Genomic DNA, 25415 nt, shown 5'->3' on the forward strand with positions numbered 1-25415 from the left:
TTAAGGACTACAAGGAATATACTAGTTTTATCTTAAAATAAGCTTAGAAGGGGAAGAACTATGACCTGCAAAGTGCTCTTGAACTTCCTAAGGTCAGTGATATTAAGCATAATATCAAATATCAGTGATCAGATAATACAGGGTTGCAGTTTCTAGTGTCAGCAGGTTGTGAATATCCTTACTGAATCACAGGTAACATGGGCAGGGTGACTGCGGGGGTCCTGGAATGAAAAACATTGAGAAATACAAGGCTAGATATTCTTTGTGACCTGTGCCTCATGTAAAGTTCAAACTTCTATTTTATTGCTTTGGGTTTTAATAATTGCAACACATTTCCATTTGTTTTTCTTCCCATAGTAGAGGAACCTCTCCTTAGCAAACTCACTGTATCAAATGCTACCTCAGACAGCATGTCGCTCACGTGGGAAGCGCAGGACAATGCCTTTGATCATTTTATTCTAGAAGTCAGAAACTCTGACTTCCCTTTGGACTCCGTGGTGCACACAGTGCCGGGGGCCTCCCGGAGCTATGTAATCACCACTCTCAGAGCTGCCACTAATTACACTGTCCAACTCCATGGTGTAATTGATGGGCAAGGTGGTCAGACCTTGACAGCACTGGCAACCACAGGTATTTCGCCGTTTCACCTTCAAGGTTTGCTTTTTTCTCTTCTTTCTTTTGCTGTCCACCGAACTGCTCTAAAACGTGTCTCCAACTCATCGTTGTTCCTTTGGTAAATTATAGGAAGATTGCTATGAGGACAGGCTTAAATAAGCCGAGTCTGAGAGCACTTGGATAAAGAGAGATCTGAGACAATGGAAAAGGCTGAAAAAGTGTCCCCAGCATTAAGGGAGCTAGTGGTAAACCATGTTTGGTTTCCTTTATATATACACTTACCTGCAAGTTCTGTGTATATATAACTGGCTTGCTCCAGCTGGTCGTTGTTTTTCACAGAATATCTTTGCATTTGATCTGGAATAATCTTTCTGTTCATCCCATCCTCACTTGCTTTGTTCTTGGTGTGGGAGGGGGGGCCTTCATGTCTTTGTCAGATCAGACTGGCACCTGCATGCCATTTTGGTTCTTTCTTTAGAAAGGTAAAATGTCTTCCAAGGCATTTGCCTCTCTCATGGGAGTTTCAGGCAGCATGCTAGATGTCCAACCAAAACTGAGTGGAGTGGTGCAGCCACCTTGTGCTGGTTCCAGCATCCTCTCTGCCTGGTATTTTTATGCATTTCCAGCAGAGAGCTGGGCTCAAAAAGGAAGTCCACCCTTTCTTGATGTTCAGCCCACCGCTGTCACTTGCATTGACACCTTTGAGTCCTAAAGGAGAAAGGCCTGTCTGGTTTCGCTGGATGCCAGAGCTTTTCCCATGGTGATAATGGTTCCGGGATAATGGGAGCTCACTGAAACTTGCCTGAAGAGATGATTTCAACTTCTGTTGCATGTGGAATTCTCTGGAGTTTGAACGTCATGATGTGAGCCTGCCTGACTGGATGCAAATGGCATGTAAAGGAATGTGGCCATTTCAGGATAAGATTGGAAAAGATCGGTTTGTCCTCTTTGACCTGCATGCAGGGCTGATGGCTCCATGCTCAGTTTCACTGGGTTCTTCACCCATGCTTGTTTGCATTGTGAATATTTTCTGACCTCCTCCCCTGTCTTCAGAAGTACCATGCCTACATGATGGCATCTTCACTGTCAGCCGTGGTGGCACTGCTGGTCACTAGTTGACAGCATGACAACAGATCCAGCATGTGTCCTTAACTGGGGCCACTTGGATGCACTTGTTCCTAGACTTTTCTGGAGAAGGAGATGAACTATTTTTTAAAAGTCTTGTGATGAGGGATGGGGAGCAAAAGTTGGAACATCTTGCAGCAGTTCATGTTTTAGTTACAAAGAGGTTTTCATTCTTTCGTTGTTCTCTTGGTCGGTGAGATGTATCTTGCTTACTTTTCTCCCAGCATGAATCACTTATGTAATTACTCTCATGTATCTTGCTGGCTGCATTTCCCTAGGTGTTCTGGTTTATATCCAATTAGCAAAACAAAAAGTAGAGAATCAGCCCTGGGGGCAGACACAGGGTTCTCTAACCACCAGACAGCAGGGTCATGTTCATGCTCTCTCTCTGCTCTAGTGAATCTTTAATGATTTTATGCTAAATGGAACGACTTTAAGCCAGGAAGGGTGAAGAGCTCGCCTCCTGCTATAGCCTGAAAAACAGGGTTCCCTCCTAACAGAGGAGAGATGTGGTTTTGAATTTCCTCCAGCAGAATAGGAAAGTTTTTGCTTCCTGAAGGAGTGTCCTGACCACTGAACTGTCAGAGAGAAGGAGACCAGCAGCAGTCTCCTTTTGGAGGGAAAGGAAAACTGCTGATGTGTTGAGGTTTTTTGTCCTGTCCACTAGACATTGTCTATTGGTGCCTAATTAGAGGATGAGGAACACCTTATTTGTGGAGCCCAGGGAGATTTTGGCCCAATATCGGTGCTGACCTAATCACTGCTAGGACTGAAACCCCTAATAAACTGCAGGATCCAAAAATATGAGCATCTACAACTCTAGGCAACAGAATTATTAAGCAGAACCTGAGCTGAGATTTCAAGGATCTACATTTTGGACTTATCTAATTCCTGCCTGAATCCTCCTTTATCTTACTTTGGACTTGCTGTGGATTTGGGTCTCCCCATCAGCTTTTCAATGCTGAGTAACTGCAGTTTCCATGGTTTTACCTGGGGGCTGTATGCTGGTGGTGCTTCTGTAAATCAGGTCTACATTTCATTGGGAAAATTGAGTTTATTTAGGAAAATTGAATGAGAAAGATAAATTAAAAGTCAGCACTGATTTCCCTGGCTTCTTTCTAAAACCTTACAAATAGCTGTTGCAATGTTCCTTTCTTCTTCTTTCACTGCAGAGCAAGGCTAAAGGGTGTGTACAGCCATAGCTTTAAGCAGCTCTAACTGTCCACTACTAATTCACCCTGCCACCACTGAGTAATGCTGTCTCTTCACCTGTGTTCCTCTCTCCTTCAGAGGCTGAGCCACAGTTGGGCACGCTCACACTCACAAACGTTACCCCCGACAGCTTCAACCTCTCGTGGACCACAAGAGATGGGCCTTTTGCCAAGTTTGTTATACATGTTAGAGATTCTTATGCAGCACATGAACCCCAGGAGCTTACGGTGTCAGGAGGTGCTCGCAGCGCTCACATCTCAGGCCTGCTAGATTACACGGGCTATGACATTAACATTAAGGGCACCACCGATGCAGGTGTTCACACAGAGCCCCTCACTGCTTTTGTCATGACAGGTACCTGCTTAAAGGTTTGGAGTCTATTTATTGGTTTACAAAAATATATATTCCAGCATGGATGAAAGGACAGATTCTCTACAGCACTGAATATCTTTTCCAGCAACACTGGTTTCATTTACTAGCTTCCTGTGAGGATGGGTCAGACAGTCATGTTGACGCTTAAAGAAATTGTCCAGGATGAGCACTAGGTTCAAGTGAGTTAAGAGCCCTCCTGAGTCTTTCTCCCAGATGTAATAACCTGAAGTCCTGAAGTTTGAGGGGGAAATAGGTTCACCTCATGTTTGCAGTTTATCTTGCACTCAGTAGTTCCATCTGAAAGATCCAGAGAGCACTGGATTTTAAACCACCTCTTGTCCTGCAATGTTCCCTCAACGCATCCTTTACTCATACCTGAATATTTTGGCCAGATTTTGACTGGGATCAGTTAAGCGATATATGCCACCTAAGTCATCAAATAAATGCCATGGAGCTTGCATTCTAGGTATTATGTGGCCAGTATGCTCTGCTAGGGCTTGTTACATAGTCATCTGGAAGCCCTAAATAGGATTAAAGCAGAAACTGAGGCCTTTTTCTTTTTGTTGTGACTCCATCAACACACAGCAGAAACAGCAGCCACAGTAGCAGTGTCCCTCACATCATCTGGGCTGGTGGTTTTTGGGGAAGGCAACCTTCTTGACCATTTCCCTTAAAGAAAATAGTTGCATTTTGCACTTGCCTCCCTGATGACTTGTAGTTAGAAGTGAACCAGTGTTTGCTTTTACAACTCCTGTTCTTTTGCTCTGCCAGAGCACAGATGCTTCCTTTTGAAAAATGCAACATGAAAATTGGTATTTTGAAAGGAAGCTTCCCACAGCTAGGTAAATATGTGGCACACTCTACACAGCAGTAAGATGTGCCAGCAGTTCGCATAAACCTGCTGGGTTTAGAGTGTTGGTGTTGCTCAACACCTATCCCATGAAAATAGTTTCGGCATTTGAGTCTCATTTGTTTACCCACCCTCCCAGAGACCAAACTGGAGCATGGATGTTTGGGAACGCTTGATTAGAAGCAAATAAACAAGTTGCATAAATGGCTTCAAGTTAATAAAATTCTGACAGCATCCCAATGTGTAAACATCAAAATGTAAGGACTTATAAAACTTCAGGAGGGAATTTTTATGCCAAATTCTAACACAGCATTAATTTCAACAGTTGTGAAATGTCAGAACCAAACTCAGAACCTTTTCCCAGCTAAAGGTCTGGGTTTAACCAACTGATATTTTCTTAAGTGAGTAGAATTTGAGTAATTGCAAGATTTGATGAATTAACTCCTGGGACTAGAAAGCCAGACTTGCCGAAAAATTTAGAGAAACACTGGCAGTGGCTGGGACCCAAGACTTAGCAGAGCCAGTTGATCTCCCTATTTGTCCTGTCAGATTTTGAAAGAATATAAAACACTGAGAAAATATCCTGTGAAATTTGGCCTCATTTTTCAGGGCTATGACGAGAAAGTTTTGAGAAGTTGGTCCTCAGCCTCTAAACTTTGACACGTATCAGGTTGATGTGAAAAAAACTGCCAGGAATTTCTTTAAATTGTCAACATGTCACATCAGCAGCTGTCTATGAAGCTCTTTGGGCAGATGATTGCTCTGTTCTTCAATCATTAGCCCCTGTCCTTAGCCAGTGCAAGCTCTTGCTTCTCTCATATCCCCTTAAAAATCTGTGTTGCCAGTATTTAGCACTTGCACTGGCTATGACCCTGCCTGATTAATGTCCTGCTTCTGGCTGCCCTTCTGGCATCAATGACCCTCCACCACTGGAAGGAAAAGCTGGAGATACTCATGTGAAGTAGAGAGGTAAAGAATGCAAAATACAGGAATTGTGAATGCCAAAGTTGAAGCTTGTCCCTGAAGCACTGATGGTGGAGACAAGTGGAAGGAAATGACAGCTTTGTGCATAACATTTCAAAAACCGTTTCAATTACAACTGGCTTTTTTTATAGTGTGCATATATATATATTTTTATATATATATAGTGCTTTTTTATAGTGCATGTATAACAGAAGAAATGTGCTTACACAGTGAGCTTTGAAGGAATTTCAAAGGAGCCTGTGAGATGAGGTGCAGACACACCCGTAATGAAAATGATGTATTGAGCAGCTAACTTCTGGAGGCTCCATTGAAAATCCTAGTCTTCTCGTCCTGGCTATGCATTTCCATTAAATCCATATTTGGGGGGAAAAATTGTGGTTGATATTTGGTGGAATCTGTGACACTTTCTAATTTGCAATGTTTTTCGCTTCTTTTTTTGTGTGTTTTTGCACCTTCCCTTCTCTTAGAGGCCATGCCCCCACTGGAAAACCTAACTGTCTCTGATATTAACCCTTATGGGTTCACAGTGTCGTGGATGGCATCGGAGAATGCCTTTGACAACTTTCTAGTAGTCGTGGTGGATTCTGGCAAGCTGCTGGACCCACAGGAGTTCCTCCTTACAGGAGCCCAGCGGCAACTGAAGCTTAAAGGCCTTATTACTGGCATTGGCTATGAGGTTATGCTTTATGGTTTTGCCAAGGGGCACCAAACAAAGCCCCTAAGCACTATGGCTGTTACAGGTATTTTAACGTGAACAAATTGTTCTCTTCCACCCTTTCTCTCTTGCTTTTCTTGTCACCTCTTGGAAGATGTTTCATGCAATCCATTTGCAAAACAAACCTTGGCTTTTGCATCCTTTTCTGCATCGTGGCTACACATAACTCCTCATGATTGATAGGTTCACCAATGAAATTCCATTCCTTTTTACTTGACATTTCCTTTTTGGCTCTGAGAAGGAGCCAGTAGAGAAGCATCACATGTGGGTTGAGCGGTGAAAATTTCTGCTATGGTCATGCAGCTACTTCTAACTGGAGTCTTTAACAAAAAATGGCTTCATGCAGGAGTTTTTCTTGTTAAAAGCTGCTGGGCACCTCAGTAGTCTCCAACTTGCCAACCATCAGGACCATTCAAGAGGAGAGTCATACTGGCTTTCCTGCCCATGACCTCCTCTCTTTCATTCTCTGTGTGAGTTCCACCTGCAGACTATCAAGTGTGATCATTGCCACCCATAAAGTTGGCATCTCTCTCTGTAAAACCTTAGCTCATGTACTCAAACTCATCGTAGCTGTTGTTTTCCAGCTGCATTTGAGCTTTCTTGGAAAATTGTTGCAGACTGATTCCATAGCCCCATACCCATCCAGGCTCATCTGCATGTTGCTGACTATGCACCAGTAAAGCTGAGGGTTACCTGATTGGAGGTTGGTGAGGAAATAAATGGGAATGTCTTCCTATGGAAGAAATAAGTGCACTGGAGATACTGAAAAACCAGCACTCCAGTTACGCATCTGTAGGTAATGATGTTTGACCGTACTGAGTTAAAGATACTTCAGAGTTACTTAATATCTTAGAACTCCTGGGATCCTCTTGAGTGGGTTCTTTCACTAATGACAGTAGATCTTTCACTTTGTATTTAAGTGTGCAGTTTAAGGGATATGGATTTTCATGACTCCCTGTTGTCGCTTCAGCATTTACTTAATATAGAAGTGAAGGATTTATCTGATCAGAAACATTACAGAGGCCAGAACTGCATGGAAAAAGGGTTTTGCATGAAGGAAAAGACTCTTTCAAGTGGCTTCTGTGTCGTATTCCTAACAGAGGGAGATCTGACAATATTATAGGCATGGCTGCAGATCTGTAACAAGAGCTTGTTTCTATTATACATGAAGGTTTCGCATAGGATGGGTAACTCAGTGAAAAGCAAGGGACAAATGCACATCAAACTTACTATGAGCATGTTTAATTTTGCATGGCAGAGGCAAATGGTGTATGTCTATATACTGGGTTTGCTATGAAATAGTGAAAAGTTTGAGCAGGCCCACACACACTCACATATATCTTCTTCAGAATGTGTGTAATGCTAATATACTTTTTTTTTTTTTTTTAGTAACAGGCAGATTGTTTCCCTTTCTTTGAACTGTGGTTGGATTCTTGCAGTGTGCTATATCCAGACCTCAGGCAGGTCACTAATGAGCTGGTTAAAAAAGTCATCTTTTTTTTTTTCCCTACTGCTATCTTCTCCTTTTTTAGAAGCAGAACCGGAGGTCGACAACCTTCTGGTTTCAGATGCTACCCCAGAGGGCTTCCGTCTGTCCTGGACTGCAGATGATGGGGTTTTCGACAGTTTTGTTCTAAAAATCAGGGATACAAAAAGGAGATCTGATCCACTGGAACTAATAGTACCAGGCCATGAGCGCACCCAGGATATGTCGGGGCTGAAAGAGGGTACTGAGTATGAAATTGAGCTCCATGGAGTTAGCAGTGGACGGCGTTCCCAGCCCATAAATGCAGTAGCAACCACAGGTATTGTCTTTGCAGTAACAAAAGCAGAACATGTTCATCCCTGTTTCTTTTAATGTGTCTCCTTTTCCTAGATGGTTTGAGCTGTTACTGATGTGTTCAGACTGTCTTCTCCATGTCCCTCATTCAAGTTTCTGTTCTATGCAGTGTACTGATTTATAATCAATCATCTCTGATTCCTTAGCTTTGTCTTTATCTGTTTAATGTGGTTTATTTATTTATTCCCATGGTCTGCAAGTAGGCAGCAGAATCTAGAAACTAAAGCATTGGATTTGGGAGCTGAGAAATATATTGTGTCTGTATCAGGCTTTATCAATGATTTCCTGGGACTAATTACATATCCCCACTTCACATCAATTTACCTACTTGGAAAAAAGGGATGATGAAATGAATTTACCAGAGGTATTGAGAAGTTTGTTTATGACTTGATCAGCAAAGGACTGAGCACCATTAACTCAGATCGATTTTACTATGAGTAACAGCTGCTCAATAATTCAAAGTAAATTTGAGTTTCTTGCAAAATTAAAGTTTCAATGCCTGTGAAGTGCTTTGAAATCCTCCAGCAGAAGTTGCTATATATTCCCATTCATTTGTGTCAAGTATCCTGAAGTGAATTATCTTAGTGAATTATCCAGGTAAAATCATCTAGAAGAAAAGAAGCAGGTATGAGTGCCAATTACTGCTGTTTTATTTAAAGATACCAAAGCCTTGATCCTCAGTTACCGATTCCACAAAGCTGGAGCTCTTGCCTTTCATCGTCTCACACTGGCAAAGAAACCTTCTAAATGAAAATGCAGATGTCTGGTGTCTGAAGTTAGCCTAAACCTCTATATGTTTCTGAAAAATCTCCACCAGAACAAAGCCTCATTTGCACAGCGTCAGTGAGGAGGAATTTGTTTGCTGGTTGTACCTGGATGTATGTTCTTTCTTATATTGTTTTTCTATGAAAATATGCAGATACTAATCAAGTAAAAAATTTTTGAGGCTCAGGTTGAATTCCTCAGATTAATATAATCAAAAAAGGATTCACAATTTGAAGCATTTCAATTTGGCACTTTTGAATGAAGCCTTTCCATTTTTTCTACCAAAATCATAGTTGCATTTTAACTTATTTAAATCCTTTAAAGTTATTATTTTTAAAGCATCAGCGAAACAAAATATTTTTATTTAAAGCAAATGAACCCATGCCCTTTGACCCAAATTCTCTCTTTTAAAAATTTTGAGCTTGCTGATATTAAAGTGCAATAATTTGAAATCAACCTAAGTTAGGGAGGAGGGCGAGGAGAAGAGGAAGCATAAGTTCAGTGTGTGAGGGCCTCATGGTTCACCTCAAGGTCTGTGATGCCAGTTGTTAGCACGGAAAGGCACATTTCTGACCGCCATCACCTCCCTTGAATAAACAGCGAGGGAATATATACACTCACCGAGACTTTTACATGAACCAGAACATGCATCTATCACACGCCGCCTTTCTCCACGCTTGTGAGGGTCGACTTGTAATGGAGAGGGATGTTTAAAGTCAGCTGCACTTGTTAGCAGTCTGTCCCCATCTTTACTGACTCCTAGATTATTTATGGTAAACCACTAACGGCTATCATTTTCCTCATGACTACATTTTTATTCAGCCCTTTCAGAGAGATTTAGGAACATGTCAGATACTGAAGCCAGCAGCCCCAAAGATGTTTGTCAGCTGTAAATAGTCTATGGATAATTGATAGGAGAGCTGGATCCACAAGAACCCAGCTAAATAACTCAGACCACAGGTTGCACCACATAGCTGGGGCCACCAAGGCATCTAACTAGATCCTTGATTTACGAGTTATTAGACAAATGTATGTACATATATATATATTATATATAAAATATCTATATCTTCTAGTTGTGTTTTGCTGCACTGTGGTGGCATTTTTCATCTGAGAGGATCCCCGAACACCTCACGTGCTATTCGTACACGATAAGCGTAGCCTGATGTTTCTTGTTACTCAGGGGAAAAGAATTAATGAACATATTCCTGTAGTCTGTTAGTGACGAAGGAACAATTTTTTAGTCAAAACGAAAAATAGCAGCTCCTCAGGTACCATGGATGTTTTAACAACCTCGCAGCCTAGGAAGGTCCTCAGTCTCTCATACAGCTTATTGGGGATGATGCTGGAGGATAACGCGAATTGTCTTTATCTGCCCAACAGCTGCGCCTAATTTTTTTCCTTTTTTATAAATGGCAAGACAGAAACTCACTGCCTATTTTTTATGCCTGCTGAATCTTGGCTTTCAGGTAGCTGAAGATGATCGTTTCATTTGCTCCTTTTTCATTTCCCTGTGCTCAAGGGAACAGCTCTGTTACGTCTCAGGGACTTTTCCAGGACTGATGCTTGCTGTGGTGGTTCTTTATGCTGTTTGCCCTGTTTGCTCTCAGAAATGTAGCTGTGGTTGGGATAGTTGGGGACATGGGACTTGCTTTTTCCTGGCTCTGAGTACGGGAGGGGCAACTCTAATCACCAGCCAGTCTCTACCTCTCACGTCGAGGCTCCCGTGACCCGTCTGCTGCGCAGCAGTTCCGCCGGCACAGAACGCGAGCACGAAGCCTGTGCCCACGGACATGTGCATCGCAGAGCCCGAGTAGGCTGGATTGGGGGCTTTATTTTCTGTGCAAGGCTGAACTGCCTGTGTCCGTGAAAACCCTGAACGACTTCCCACCAGCCCTTTTTGCTAAGGGCACCTGCACTGTGCAGGAAAATCAGTGTGCTTTTCATTCCTCTTCCTTACCTGGCTATTTTGTGTTCTCCCTGTTTCCCTCAGACTGTAGCTGGATCAGTAGCAACTCTGGGTGCCGTGTAGCTTTACTAACCCTACCTTGCTTTCTTCCTTATCTTTTATTATTTTTTTGCTTTCTTTCTTTGGCTTTTCCTTATAAGCGAGCCCCATAAACCCAGCATATCTAGTGAGCTCCAGAGGAATAATTTATGTTTCTCTTGAGAGCTCAGTTATTTTTCTTTCCTTGCCTTCCAGCTGATTTAGTGCATTGCTGCTAGAGCTTTGGGGATGCATGGAACAAACAGCCCTCTTAGACTTCTTTCCCGCAGACACGTTCTTTTCAAGCTATTTCAAGCACAGTCATTTCTTTTCTCCTCTTGCCCCCCTTCCCCTGCCCACCACCTGTCTCCACCACTCTTAATGTGGCTGGTGTTTGGTATCTGTCGCCTTTGTGCTAATGGCCTTCTCTGTGTGGGCTGTTTGTTTATTTTTTTTTAACACATGTCAAGATTGTTTTGGTTACAGTCAAAAAGGCGAATTGGAAACGAGATGCTGAATGTAAACTTCTAAGTGGCAGGTCTCTCCCATGTGCTTCCAAAAGCCCTTTCCATGCTCATTTTGAAGTAGCTTAATTAAACCTTCGACTGGAATGTTACTTGGACTGTGGTAGATGTTGGTTCGCATCTTCAGATTAGGTTATTTTGACAAGCAGGCGCTCTCTTTACTATCCAGGTGTCCAAGGCAGTTGTTGAAAGGGAGCAACATCTGGTTCCAAGCAGTGCAGCTGCAACACCCTGCCTCTAGTGGAAGAGTTAAGGTGTTTGGGGCTGTATGCATGCCTATGTGTTTAAAAAAAATGCAGTATCCTACATCCCTTTATAAGTCATCATAAATCCCACCAGTAGTGTATAAAGGACTGCATTCTCCCCCTATTCTAGCAGCATCATGTTGCTCCGAAATTAGCAGGAAATCCAGTTAAACTGGACTTTGACAGCAAGGCAAAACAACGGGATCATACCAGTGAATCTGTCCTGCTTTACTGCTCTATCTTGTATGGGCAGATGTAGTGCTCAGGTTTATATAGGGTGAGGCCAGGTTGTACACCAAAGAGCTGCAGTGCAACCCCAAGTGCCTTCCTTGTGATGGATGTACTTGGATGTCCTCTGGATGGATGTACTTGAATTTACCTATGAAAAGCCACAGTCTCAGATAGAGATTCCAAGAAGAAAAGCTCGTTGCTTCTAATCTGAAACCAAGAGAAGTTTCAGACAGTCAGTGCTTAAGTGCACTGAGGGCTCCATCCTCTCAAACAAGTGAATCAAAGTCTTTTTTAGGCATCCTCTGGCAGGAACTTTATGCTCAGGAAGAAGCTTCTTGCCCTTGCCAACAGCAGTTGTCTGCTATATGTCACTCAATGAGAAAACTAAAAATCGTTCAAGTGAAGCTGGATAGAGAAGATGATAATTACGATGAACCCTAGGTAATAGAACAGTATTCCTATAAATAATCCTCTATACTTTTCTGTAACCACTGAAATTTCTGTTGCTTCCCTGGGCATGATATATAGATACATGTCTGGGGAATTTTAAGCTTCGCACTACTGTAATTTCAATGAAAAAGCAAAATTTAGACCAAATAGATTATTGCTCTCAGTATGTATTAAAACCATTAACTCTTTGGCGCTCCCTGCGTCGTTGTCACATTGGACAGAATATTGATAGCATCAGCTCTTGGAACAGAAGACTAAGACAAATCACTCTTCCAGCAGGAAGGATTGATAAACAAACGATTTACCTTTTTCTTTCTATGTGGTGTCTTTGTCCTCTCTTCTCCACTGGCAGTTGTTGGATCTCCCAAGGGAATTTCTTTCTCGGACATCACGGAAAACTCAGCTACAGTCAGCTGGACACCGCCACGCACCCGCGTGGAGAATTTCCGGATTTCCTACGTCCCTGTCACGGGAGGTGAGTAAGTACAAGGAGGGAGAGGGAAGAAGATGGGTAGAGGGGGCCAGCAGAAAAGGTTAGTTGCACTGGTGTCCATCACTCAGTGTGTAGCAATCTTACACAGATCATCTCTTGTGCCTTCCAACTGTTGACCAGGAATACAAGTGAGCGTACATGGTCCCAATGGCCAGCCTCTGTGTGAACATGTCCCACATCCCATGGACAACGCTTGCAAGGGAGCTCGGAGCTAGATGCTTGTATGGCTGCATGTCTAATTGGGCCCGCATTCACGAAAAGCTCAGTTCCCACTGAGCCTCCTGAGTAAGGATATATTTCTGAACTGCCTCATTCTTTTATAGGCACTTTATGAGCTAAGCATATCTGAAAAGATTGCCCTTGAAAATAATAATCATAATCCATGGTTATAATAGTTTTCCAAGGCAGTGAGTTTTCTTCGTATTCCCCAATGTTGTTTCATTCCATCCATTTTATCTCTGTTTTAGTGTTCAGCATAAAAAAACTTCCTGTACTTAAGTAGATTTTTAGCATTACTTAGGGACATCTCTGAATGGATACAGCTAAAATCACATAAAGAACAAATATTAAAAATATCAGGAGCACAGAAGTGCATTTTGAGTAAGACAGGTCAAGATAGAGGCCTCTAGACAACATACTATGTAAGCACACATGCAACTTTAAACATATTAGTAATCACGCAGAAGAAAAGGAGCAATCCAAAATCCTGAAGCGAAGTATTTGCCCAAATGCTTTGCTGGAATAAACCCAGAATTTGAAATAAATATATGTCCTAAGTCCTCATCCACATATGCAGGACCTCTTGAAATACTGTATCTATATTTGAGATAAGATGGGTAAGGGAGAAATTCCTCATACTTAGCTTATCTTTCTCCAGCCCCTGTAAGAAACAAAACAGATTTAAACTAGCAAGCCTTGTCCTTTTATGTGTATGAACATATATAGAGACCTGTGTTTTCAGCTGTCTCATTAGTGAACTTCTGGTATTTTTGTGAACAGAAATGTTCATTTTTTTCTTACTTTTGGCACTGACACCACTAGGAAAAAATGCAAATCAATATCTTAGATTTAGGTTTCATGGCAACAGTATTTTTTCCTGAGCTTGTCCCTCGATATTAGTGATTGTAAGTGATTGGGGAAAATTCAGCCCCTTCTGCACAAGTTCATCCATAGTGGTCACAATATCTTTCAGCTGAAACACATCCTTAAGGCATTTACTGGAACATTATGTTATTAATCCCTTGGCATTTGGCTTCATCTTAGGTACTCCCAGTGTTGTTACAGTTGATGGAAGCAAGACAAGGACCAAGTTGGTGAAATTAATCCCAGGCGTAGACTACACTGTTAGTATCATCTCTATGAAAGGATTTGAAGAAAGCGAACCCATCTCTGGAACTCTGAAAACAGGTAATACACACAGAAGAAATAGTTAGTTATTTTCAAATGCATTGTTCATGCCATAAAAAAGACTCAGGAATTGGAGCCGAAGACCCAGTGAGATACCACTTTGGCTATCACCACAAACTGTAGGACTTTTCTTGCCCACTCTCCCTTTCTGTGTTTGTATTTCAGATGAGACTAGAGCTCATAAGTTTAATCAGGTTCCCATTCTGTTAAGTGCTGAACCAACTTGCAGTGAGACAAAGACACTTCATGTGTTCACAGTCCTAATGCATCAGAAATTCCAGAAGTTTGATTAATACTATTTTACAGATGAGGGAGTAAAGGGCCAGCTCAATTTAGTTCATCCCGCTTTCTGGTGTGGACTCAAACTCCAGATCTCCCAAGTTCCAGACCAGTATCCTTAAAACAAAAACATCTTCTCTCTCATATTTTCTCTAATATAGCTTTAAATATCCCAGCGGGAAATGGGGTTCCACTCTACTCCTGTTAATCTTACCCCACAGACTCATTCATCCATTCTTTCTTGGGGACCAGCAAGTTTTCAGAGATGCAAGGAACAAGAAGATGAGTTTTGGATAATAAGGTGAAATTTATAGCCCATTCTAGTTGTGCTGGAGGCAGACATCTATCCCAATTCAGGAAAAGCATAAAATGAAGTGCAAGATAGAGTCCCATGAGGAAGAAAGGCAGGACATGTGGGGGTTTTGGATGGTTGGCTGTCTGTTTAATTGGTTTATTTTTAAACATGCTGGGCAAGCTGAAGGTCAGAGTGGCTATTGGTTGCCGTCACATTAGTTCTTTTTCCCAAGCTTTCTTTCCTGAGTTCGCTCCAAAAAGCAGTCCTGACTTGAGGTGTTGAGAGAAATATGTCAGCTCTGGCAGAGCCCTTAAGAGTGATGATATCAAGAGTAGATCTGAAAACAGAGCTAGTTACGTCTGTTCCCAGTGGTTAATCTTTTCAGGCATTGACCTCCCTTTTCATTTGAGGCAGCTGATGTCTCTTTATAGGCACTGACGTCTTTTCTGGAGAACTCCGCTGTTCCAAAGGGGGATCGTAAAAGTTGCATCAAGCAATAATGTTTGCACATTTTGTATCATATCGTTAAAGCAGAGCATTGCATGGAGCTGAGAGTGTTTGTCTAACTCCATCGATCTGGTATTCTCTTTCTTTCAGCTCTGGACAGCCCGTCAGGCCTAGTAGTGATGAATATCACAGACTCCGAGGCGCTGGCAACCTGGCAGCCGGCAATTGCTGCCGTGGATAATTATGTTGTCTCCTATGTTTCTGAGGATGGTAAGAAGAGTTAGTGATGGATCAGTGAGCTGTCAGCATTACAGCTTTTAAGAGGGATGCTCAGGAATGGGTACAGCAATGTGATTCCAGGAGGATGGGATGGGGGGGACAGCGGTTATTTGAAGGAGATTTCTGATTGGAAGCATTTTGAAACATCATCATTTTAGTTACGAGTTCCTAATTCAGACCTGAACAGAGAAAACTGATATTCAGGAAAAATAGTGTTGTATTTCATGTGAACACTAGGGAGTGCTAACACTTTTAGTTAGAAGACTCTGGTATTAATCCACATTCAGTGTAGGTGTAAGCAGAGAAATGAGGTCTGTGCTTTCACTGCTAATGCATGCTTACTCCCACCTGGTACAAAAAATGATCACTGAGCAGAGCATGGAGTTGAGCACACTGTGACATGTCTGTCCTGCTGAACAGTAGCCAGGATCTGTCCTCTTCTTGTGTATTTGCTTCTTAGAGCCAGAAGTTACTCAGATGGTGTCAGGAAACACTGTGGAGTATGACCTGAATGTCCTTAAGCCTGCAACTGAGTATATACTGAAGGTCCACGCGCTGAAGGACACGCAGAGGAGTGAAACCCTCTCCACCAAGTTCACTACAGGTGCTGTGTCATGCCTCACTGTGGGGAGACGGGGAGAGCTGCCATCTCTTGTAGTCCCACCAGGTTTACATTTTTCCAATACCATCAAGCCATCCAGCACATTGTACGTTTTTGGCCCAGAAATCTGAATTCTGATAGTCTTTGCACTGTGTTTTCCCCTGATGGAAGGCCACCTGGCTGGCCAAGGAGATAGTTTTCTGTCACCAGTTCTGCAGCAGTTCTTGCACGAAGTAAGAACAGGAGCACTCGTTTGGGCACTAATAGTGAGGTGCTAATACTGAACCTATTCTGCTGGTTCCATCCTGACGGCTTCCTCTGAATATCAGTGAAATGATGCACTGTTCTCATTTTGCTGAGCATAGACTGCTCTTTTACTGAGCATACTTGCCTCATCCAGGGGCATTTAGTAAAGAGTTAAGAACAGAGCCACACAAATTCAGTGTTATGATTATGGTAGAGAAGAGAGGCTGTAACCAGGCAAAGTATATTATATGAAAAGTTTGCCTGTTCCAAAGAGGCTTCTTTGGAAACAAAATGTTTTTCCTGAGAATATGATCTGTTTTCTTGTATGAAATATTAAAAGGCACAGCTTTGTTTCAAAAGATATTTCAATGCAACCGCTTATAAACCGAAGTGCCTAAAACAGGCTGATATTTTAACTTAGATAAATATCTGCAGTTTAAAACTTCCCGTGGTAAAATTATTTTTTAATCACAAAATGAATTTAATGAATAAATTAATGATTTTTTTAAATATCAGTTTTCTGCAGAGAAAAAGTTTGCTTTCCTGGCCTGTTTTAGTATCCTGCCCATAAGACAGCCTCTGTACTTAACTCCATATTGATGCGATTGTAACTGGTATATTGTCTCCTTCAGGACTGGATGCTCCAAGAGATTTAAGTGCCACTGAGGTTCAGTCAGAAACGGCTCTGATAACTTGGAGGCCTCCACGTGCTTCCGTCACTGATTATCTCCTGATCTATGAGTCCATTGATGGCAAAGTCAAGGTATGGCACTTGTATCCAAACCAGAGAGGCTGTGCCTCAAAACTGAGCACTAGGGATGCTCAGTAGTGTATTGCCGTGGGACATAAACACACGCCTGAAGTTAAACATGGTAAAATGCGAAGTACGTGTTTAGGTGCTGCCGTGAATACAAGTGAATTTAAAACCTGCTTACATATGTTCCTGAATCATATCCTGAAGCAGAAGCTTAGTTGCAACCTGAACTTTGACAGTCCTCTCTCTGCGATACAGAAAAGGCACAAGCAGCCGTTTTCCCTCATTCTAAACCTGTACCATGGAATGAATTCACATGCCCCAAAGAGAGGGATTCACCTTTCTTAACTCAGGAGAATGCATTCCCATGAAAGTTAGGTGTTTAAGGTAGGGTGAATTGCCTTTGGAAAGGTCTCTTGATCTCCATTAATTTTATTGTGTTCCTACGTGACTGGCTTACACTGGATGCTTAAATCTTAATGAGGTGAGCTCCAGCAAAAGTGACAGATGAATTTGGGTGCCCAGTTTGGGACATCTGAAAGGGTTCTGATTTTCAAGAAGGCAGATTCTCTGAGCTTACTGAAAAGCAGTGTTTTAAAGTTATGTCAGCATGGAGGTTCAAAATCCAGTCTTTTGAAGACTGGGGGGTGGTATTTCCCAGCACGTCCTAAAGGGTAATCCTGCTCAATTTTTTTTGAGTTTCACAGAGACATGTATAAAACATGTATGTTCAAGGCATGTAAATATTTATGCTAACTTGCTTTCAAGCTACATATCTTAAATATTATGACATTAAACATTCATTTCCAGACAGCTTTTCTCATACTTCTAATGAAAGTTAGCATTATAAGAATCTTCAGGCAGTAAAAGTATTTTATTAATTTAAATGGTAAAATACCATAAATAATTTATATAAAAATCATCTGCAAATGTAAAATATGTAGCAGTTCCAGTCTTTATGATTTTCCCACTGAGATTTCTCTGTATTATTTATTCTCCCTATAGGAAGTCATCCTAGGCCCTGAGACAACTTCCTACAGTCTGACGGAGCTGAGCCCATCTACTCAATACATGGTGAAACTTCAGGCACTGAACAAATCCCTGAAGAGCAAAGTGATCCAGACTATTTTCACCACAAGTAAGAACCTTAAAGTGTGTAAGCAGCTGAAATAACATTTAAGTTACTGCCCTCAGGACAGAGCTGAGCTCTGCAATAAGCAGATACAGTCTCGTAGAAGTTTTTTAATACAATTGTCAGTAAGCACTTCATTCGCTGGTAGTGTCAGTGCAAAAGTCTCTGTGCTCCCTGAGCTTCAGTCCCATCTGCTTCTCCCAGACTGGCAGGATGAAATTCGTTTCTTCCTATCCATCCATGTTCACCACCATAGTTGTCCTCCTGATGAGACATTCTGCCTTTCCCATGTAAAATGTTGAAAGGAGCATTACTTTTTAAAATCCAGACCGACGTTCCAATTTATTTGTGTGTTGATGCATAGCAAGCTGTTAAAACAAATCAGCATTTTAACTTGAAAGGAAGCAAACCAACATGTACAGAAAAATCAGTTCAGCGGTCCTCAGACCGGTCAGCGGAATTCCTGGGCAATTTTTTTCTCCTCTTTGAGATCAGTTTTCACACTGCCACGCTGGCATGTTCATTCCAGCTCTAGCAGGAAAGGCTCTCCAGCAAGCTGAATGCAATAATAAATTGGGTTCTCTGAAGGTCACTTCACAGTTGACATAGCTGGCAGTCACTGGTCTCACTGACACATTTTTTGACGGCAAGGAAAATAAAATGTTGCTTAGTATTAACTGTGAAATCTTGCCTGTCATTTGTCTCCCTTTTCACTGTTTCCAGCCTTTCAGACCCAGCAGGACTTTCAAATGTGTGCATTCTTCCTTCCGCCACTTGCACTAACTTCAGCTCAGGGACTCACAGAAATGCTAATAAAAGTCACAGAGCCCTAGGTCTACTCACAGTCAGTTCTTGTATAAAGCAGGGTGAATTCCACCAGATCATTCAAGATGATCTTCAAGCAGCAATAAGAGAAGAGTTGAATCTGGGTATATTTAAGTGACATTTGCTAAATTGGTCATAAGCGGGAACTGAACGGGGTACCTTCCCCCATGCAAACACAGTGTCAGCCTCTCGTTCAGACAATGCTTAAGCCTGGGCTTAACTTTAAACGTATGCATACATCCTATTAGTTTCAGTGAGAGGGAAACACTGAAGTAGCTCCCTGCAGGGAGATGCTTTCCCCCAAATCCCAAAGCTGATGCAAATTTCTCTGTAGCTGAGACACAGACAGGGATCTACAGCACACTGGAGAGGGAGTAACAGTCACTCTGTGGGCAGCAACAGTTGGAAACTCTCCTGTGGACCCACCCAGAACGTCACTTAATTGCACCATTGGCTTAAAAAGTTAATGGCCTTAGTGAATTAAAAAGAAAAAAAAAGCTTTTTTTTATGGTTAGAAATTGTACTTACTGCGATGATATTATTAGCTTGTTGTCAGAAAGAAATGCATAGCAACATTTCCCTGTAGTTTCAACTGTCATTATTTGCTTTGTTTTTTAAAAAAGCCTAGTTTTATAACGTATTTAGTATTATACTTGCTAGCAAATAATTCCTGATTTATTTATTTTTGGTTGTTGTCCTGCCTTTGTATTTCTCTCTCCCTTCTCTATCACATAATCAGAGACTTGTAGGTTTGGTTTTACCCAAAAGCTACTGTATACACAGCTCATGCCATTTAAATATTTAGCTGGAGGATGCACTCCTATCATAGCAGAGTTAGTTGTTTAGCATTCAGACCACTTCCAAAACTGTAGACAGATGCGCAAAAGCTTACTTAAAGGGCAAATTTGTCTCTGAATATTTTCTATGACCTACATCATCTGCTGTTTACTGTAAATCTTTTGTATGAAGGGTAGCAATTATGGCCTGAACTTCTGGGCTCTGTACCTGGCTGTGCCATTGACCCAATACAGATTCTTACGTGAGTCACCTGATTTCCACATGTTCTTTGTAATTGCTGATTTCTTAAGGACTGTTCCCTGTTTTCTTTCGTTTGCAGCTGGTCTTCTCTATCCTTATCCTAAAGACTGCTCCCAGGCTCTCCTGAATGGAGAAACTGCCTCTGGGCTCTACACGATTTACCTGAACGGGGACAAGGCACAGCCTCTGCAAGTCTTCTGCGACATGGGCGAGGATGGGGGCGGATGGATTGTGAGTAACGGGTAGAGGGCCCGAAACAACCCTCTCTGTCATCTGGTTTTGCCATGAGAAGGGGTAACAGATCCCAGCCTTGGTCTGCTACAGTGTCTCTCATAGTACTCCATCAGGGTAGGGCTGTCTTGTCTAAAAATTTGGGAATTTTGTCTTGTGTAGGACACCTCCATGCCTAGAAGCTAGGTTGCCAGCTCTCTCTGTAGTCAGAGGAGGGGGAGGCATCTCCAGGGGATGGGCCGTGTCAGTGGTCTCAGCACTTAGGAAAGCACAAATTGCTGCCAAATAGCATGGATCTCTCTCCATCGGCTCTAGGGGGAGCTGAAATGACCATCTTAGATTAGATATACACCTTCTAAACTAGCTAGTTAGGTAAGATGAAGGTGGACTGACTCAATTTAGACAGCAGGGAGGGTGAAGGAGATTAAAGCAGAGGTACTACCCCTTGCAGACAGTCGTAGGGGGAGCCAGGCCAGAGAAGGTGTTCATTCAGCAGCCGCGTGGAGTGGTGGCCGGCTAGGCCTCCCAGGCCATTACAGGGGACATGTCCCACCAAGACAATGGAGGAACAACAGTAAAAATGCCAGTGCTCTCCTCTGACATGGCCTTGAACCTGAACATGCTGGAGCAACGCAGGCAGAGAAAGGGAAAAAGAACTAGAGAAATGTGTGGGTAGGACACTGAGGGATGTAGAAGGACTTGTCTGAGCAATACAGAGCTATGAGGGGCTGTTAAAAAGGCAGGGGACAAGAATTAAAAGGCCACAAAACCCAGAGGAGCCTGGGAATCCTGCAAACTAGAGACTTGCTTTAAAAAACAAGGAGCATTCAACAGACTTGATACGATTCAGTAATTGCAGTGGGACTGCTGCTTTGGATGGTAGGGGTGGGGGAGTCATCAGTGCCAAGCTCTTCACGTGTAAAAGTCAGAGCTGCTAGTACCCCTTATGTCAAAGGCAGTATGACGATAATGCTCCTTGTATGCTGTGGTTGTAGGTGTTTCTGAGGCGCCAAAATGGAAAGGAAGATTTCTACAAGAACTGGAGGACTTATGTGGCTGGTTTTGGAGATCCTAAGGATGAATTCTGGATAGGTAAGTGGCAAGAATTCATCTTAAAGACAAATAAGCAAAAAAAAAGACAACCCCCAAAAGGCTAGGAGCCATTTAGCAGCCTTCATTTTGTTGGCAAAAGTATTTTGTAAAACCCCTTGTGGCAAGAAGATAGGGCTAAGGAGACTAGGAGGAGCATGCTGTGAGGAATATATTGATTGTTGGATCCTATCCAGTCCCCTCCAGCTGCAGTTCATCAATATCATCTCTTCTTGGGTCAGTGAATGTACCAAATCAGCGTTCCCTGGTGCTCTGTAAGAAATCTCATGATTACTTGAGGCGCAAGTTCAAACCTTCTTCCTCCTGTACACCTAGAACACCCCAAGCAACATAAGCAAATGGCCCAAAGAAGCAAAAATAGAAGTAAAAAGCAAATTTTCAAAGCTTGCCCAACATTTGTTTGGTGATCATGCATCACACCTTTGATAATTTTTCCCAAAGGGTTATATGCTGCTGTGATTAGAAAGGTTGAGAAGGTCCATGCGAATCTCTTAAAGTCTCTGCCAACCCATTTTTTACTACTTGTTTTTGTACTAACATCATCCTGTAGCTCAAAAAGCTCTTTCCTCACCAGTGTTTATGTCCTGTTGTATCTATACAGGCCAGTTAGATCCCCTTTATGAGATAACATGATGGTAGAAGAATAAACATGGGGAGATAAATGGATCATTCATATATTTCTACAGGTCTGGAGAACCTCCACAAAATCACTACTCAGGGCCAGTACGAGCTGCGTGTGGATCTGCGAGACAGAGGCGAGACAGCTTATGCTGTCTATGACAGGTTCAGCGTTGGAGACTCTAAGACCCGGTACCGGCTAAAAGTAGATGGATACAGTGGCACAGCAGGTGAGCTGATATATTTTTTTTCTTCTGATTTACTATTTCCTCCCAGTTGGCTCAGAGTAACAATGTGTAAACGTGGCAGATCATCTCCACAGCAGGTACCTCTTGTGTGTCAGGCATTTGAAAATATGAACATATCAATATCTTTTATGCTTCCGTTCTAAATCCTCCATTCATTTAGGTGCCACTTTTTATGGCATGCTTATGACAGAATATAAACCAGTGTATTAAACAGACATATATCTCATTTGGGCAATGCTTGACTGTCATTTATGCAGCTAATAATAGCTTGGCACAGTCTCAGCTCTTGTCAGTGGAATATGCTATATTCCTGCTATAACATGATATACAATTTTGCTGAACAAATCATCTGCCTTTTGTAATTATACTGGGGCAAACCCTGCAGCCCTTATCGAGTCCTCTTTGGGGCTTCCGAGGAGTAGGACATAAATCCAGCTCCACAGGGTGTCTTAAAGGGAAATACTTTTATAGTGCAAGGTGTATAAAACAGATCACAGGAAGATCCGTTTGTGGACTCTGCCCTCTGACCATCACATGAGCTTCTGCACAGCTAATAGGGGTGCAGACAAAGGTTTTTCAGCAGTACTAGAATGAATGTCTATTACAGGATTTAACCTGGGGGCTGCTACTGCGAGTAGGATCTGATCTGACTACTTCTTCTTCATGAGTGTTCAGGGCTAAGTAAAAGGAGATCTGAAGGCATTGAATATGAGCTCAACTCCATGCATATATTGAAGGCTTCCCTCATTGCACCCAACTATAAATGGGCACCCAGACCTTGGGCCTGGGAAGTCAACAGTAGGCAGACATCTGTATGCTGTGTTGCTGGCTAATGAAGATGAGTAGCTTAACTGCATGGGCCAGCTAAGTGTGGAGACTCCCCTGGCCTCAACTCGCTCTTTGTGGAGGTCCCTTTGAACCTGGCTTGTTTACACTACCTTATGTACAGAGGGCCAAAATCTGGTTTACAATAAGAAGTGCAGAAATAGAGCTGCATGAATGACCATTTAATAGCTTGGGGATTACAGATGACCCGGAAAAATGTTCCGAGTGGCTTCCAATGACAAAAACTGTGTACTTCCTTCTGAAGTAAAACAAATCCACTTTGAAAAACACACAGCCAGGCCTTACAGTTGGCGCATGGCACAGTGCAAATATTTTGTGCAGAATGGTCCCCTCCGTGTAATCTAAACCATGCAAACCAGAACCCTGCTCTTTCTTTTGTCCCCTCATCCAGGTGACTCCATGACCTACCATAATGGAAGGTCCTTCTCCACCTTCGACAAAGACAATGATTCTGCCATCACCAACTGTGCTTTGTCATACAAGGGTGCATTCTGGTACAAGAACTGTCACCGAGTCAATCTGATGGGCAGATATGGTGACAACAGCCACAGTCAGGTGAGCTTGGTGTTTGAAGGCTTCCATAATGCAATAGAAGAATGGGAATTGCAATAGTGGATCTATTGTTCATTCATTCATTCAGGTGGTTCAGGTAGCCAGATGTCAGAGCATAAAACCCACTCTGTAGGCCAAAGGATTGTAGGGAAAGACATGGGCAATTTCTCACTAAACAATAATTTCATGTCAGCTGGGGAAATACTGATGATTTTTTTCATATGTTTTTCCATGGGAACATCCCAAATGTGCAGGGAAGAACTATCAACCATTCAACCATAGGTTCCCACATGTGAAACAAAATGTTCTCTCTGCCATGAAGGCCAGGCAAAGAGTGGCAGCTCTGGGGGACAGCATGTGGTCTGGCCCATATGGGCTGTGCGTGCTAGAGCCCTGGCCTGTGCTTCCCAAAGCCCCTTAACTTTGCTGTGCTTCTGTTCCCTGAGGTAGAAAACTGAACCTACAATCTGAAATGAGGGCAGTAAAGGCTGAAAACAGAGGGCAAGTGAATATGCAACCTCTCATGCTTCATCTTTGCCTTTGCAGGGTGTTAACTGGTTCCACTGGAAGGGCCACGAGTACTCCATCCAGTTTGCAGAGATGAAGCTGAGACCCTCCAGCTTCCGAAATCTGGAAGGAAGACGAAAGCGAGCGTAAAGCCCCGGGGTGATGAAAGGGCTACAGGCAGGGCGATGGGGGGGAGGGAGAGAGCGGGGGTGAGGGGGGATCCTCTGGCATCATGGGGTGGTGGGGTGTGAGGAGCTGGTAACCTTACCAAAGCATCAGTGACCCTTGACTTGGTCCGACAGAGGCTTCTGCAGCATCCCAACAACGAGCCTTACGCAGCCACCGCGTTTTCAGCAGAGCAGCTCCAGCTGCCCACAGTTGATGTCCTTTACACCAAAGACAATGATCTCAAGGGTTGTATGTTGTTTTATTAATTTTTATTTTCTCAGAAAGCCTCTGGGATGAAGTTCTTGCACAGTCTGACTATCTCTTGGGTGGCCCAGGGTAGGGGAGGGAGAACAGCTTGTACATTGGTAGTTTGTTTTAGAACCAGCCATATTTTACACACAGAAATGGGTATGATTAATTATCATTATTATTATTATTAGTTATAACTGAAATCCTTTGGTCATTGGAAAGCCTTTTTTATATATATATCAAGTACCACAGAGAAGGATGGGGTGGGAAGGGGAAAGCAGTATGTTTTTAAACTTAAGCATAAAATTAATATTATTAATATAATGACAAAGTAATAATAATAATGATAATAATAAGCTAAGTTTTTGTCATTTTTAAGAGAACCATGCTTTCCGAAACACAGCAGGACAGTGTCTGATTGTAAATTTTTTTTTTTAATAAAAGCACAATTACTTTTAAATAAATTTCTACTTTTTTTCATACATGTTGAGTTTGTGCATGTCCAGGGTATATTTACTTACATGGGGAAGTTAAAGAAAGGCTGAGAATGGGTCGGGCTGCTAAGCACATACAGAAAACGGTTCCTTTTATTAGTGGTTGGTTGTGAGTATTGTGGTGGGCTTGTTACAGTGAAAGGCCTGTATGATTTGATTTCTTTTAGAACATACTACTTCTTTTTTCTGCCCAAAAGCTTTTTACATGTATTTCTAAGTGTTACTGACCAACACTTGCTCCGTCTAGGTGGGAATAACTAACACAGGAGAACAAGGAAAATGCAGAGCTGGGGCTGGGTACCAACGGTGACTCTGAACACTTGTGTAAATAAAGGGCTCTCTTTTTTATATGAATGAACGTTATGTGTAGTTCCTCTGTATCATATTCTTCAAGTGAAGACAATAAAAGATCTTTTGTTTTAATCCAGTCTCTCTACCCTACTTCAAGGTTGCACTTTTTAAAACAGAGCAAATGTTTCTGCCCCTTCCTTTGCCATCACTGGAATGTGGCCGGGCAAGAAGAGGCTTTCGGTAGGAACAGATGTGACCAGCTCCGTGAATAAGACGTAATGTGGAGTGGTAGCTATTAGGTAAGGTCAGATATTGTTGATTTGACATAGGGTGTGAAAGACCACTTCCCCTTAGGTCACTTAATCCTAATTTGTATCTTTTTCTTTATTG

General features: G+C 42.4%; 1 protein-coding gene across 7 annotated transcripts in view; it reads left to right on the forward strand.

Annotated features, from left to right (window-relative positions):
- TNC (tenascin C) overlaps positions 1–25157 on the forward strand; it is a 75273-nt gene extending 50116 nt beyond the window's left edge. For 3 of the 7 annotated variants that reach the window (XM_067309366.1, XM_067309367.1, XM_067309368.1), the window contains 12 exons: positions 7406–7678; positions 12268–12390; positions 13672–13815; positions 14987–15106; positions 15576–15719; positions 16595–16725; positions 17722–17854; positions 19791–19942; positions 20938–21034; positions 21739–21900; positions 23156–23319; positions 23863–25157. In XM_067309366.1, the coding sequence (XP_067165467.1) occupies positions 7406–7678; positions 12268–12390; positions 13672–13815; positions 14987–15106; positions 15576–15719; positions 16595–16725; positions 17722–17854; positions 19791–19942; positions 20938–21034; positions 21739–21900; positions 23156–23319; positions 23863–23973 (1754 nt within the window). In that variant the 3' untranslated portion in view covers positions 23974–25157. Of the gene's footprint in view, positions 1–357; positions 631–3030; positions 3307–5625; positions 5899–7405; positions 7679–12267; positions 12391–13671; positions 13816–14986; positions 15107–15575; positions 15720–16594; positions 16726–17721; positions 17855–19790; positions 19943–20937; positions 21035–21738; positions 21901–23155; positions 23320–23862 lie in introns of all 7 variants that reach the window. The other 4 variants (XM_067309361.1, XM_067309363.1, XM_067309362.1 and 1 more) reach the window with 3 other exon arrangements.
- Positions 25158–25415: the final 258 nt, after the last annotated feature.

The sequence above is a fragment of the Apteryx mantelli genome, chromosome 21 (assembly GCF_036417845.1).
Source record: "Apteryx mantelli isolate bAptMan1 chromosome 21, bAptMan1.hap1, whole genome shotgun sequence".
Lineage (NCBI taxonomy): Eukaryota > Metazoa > Chordata > Aves > Apterygiformes > Apterygidae > Apteryx > Apteryx mantelli.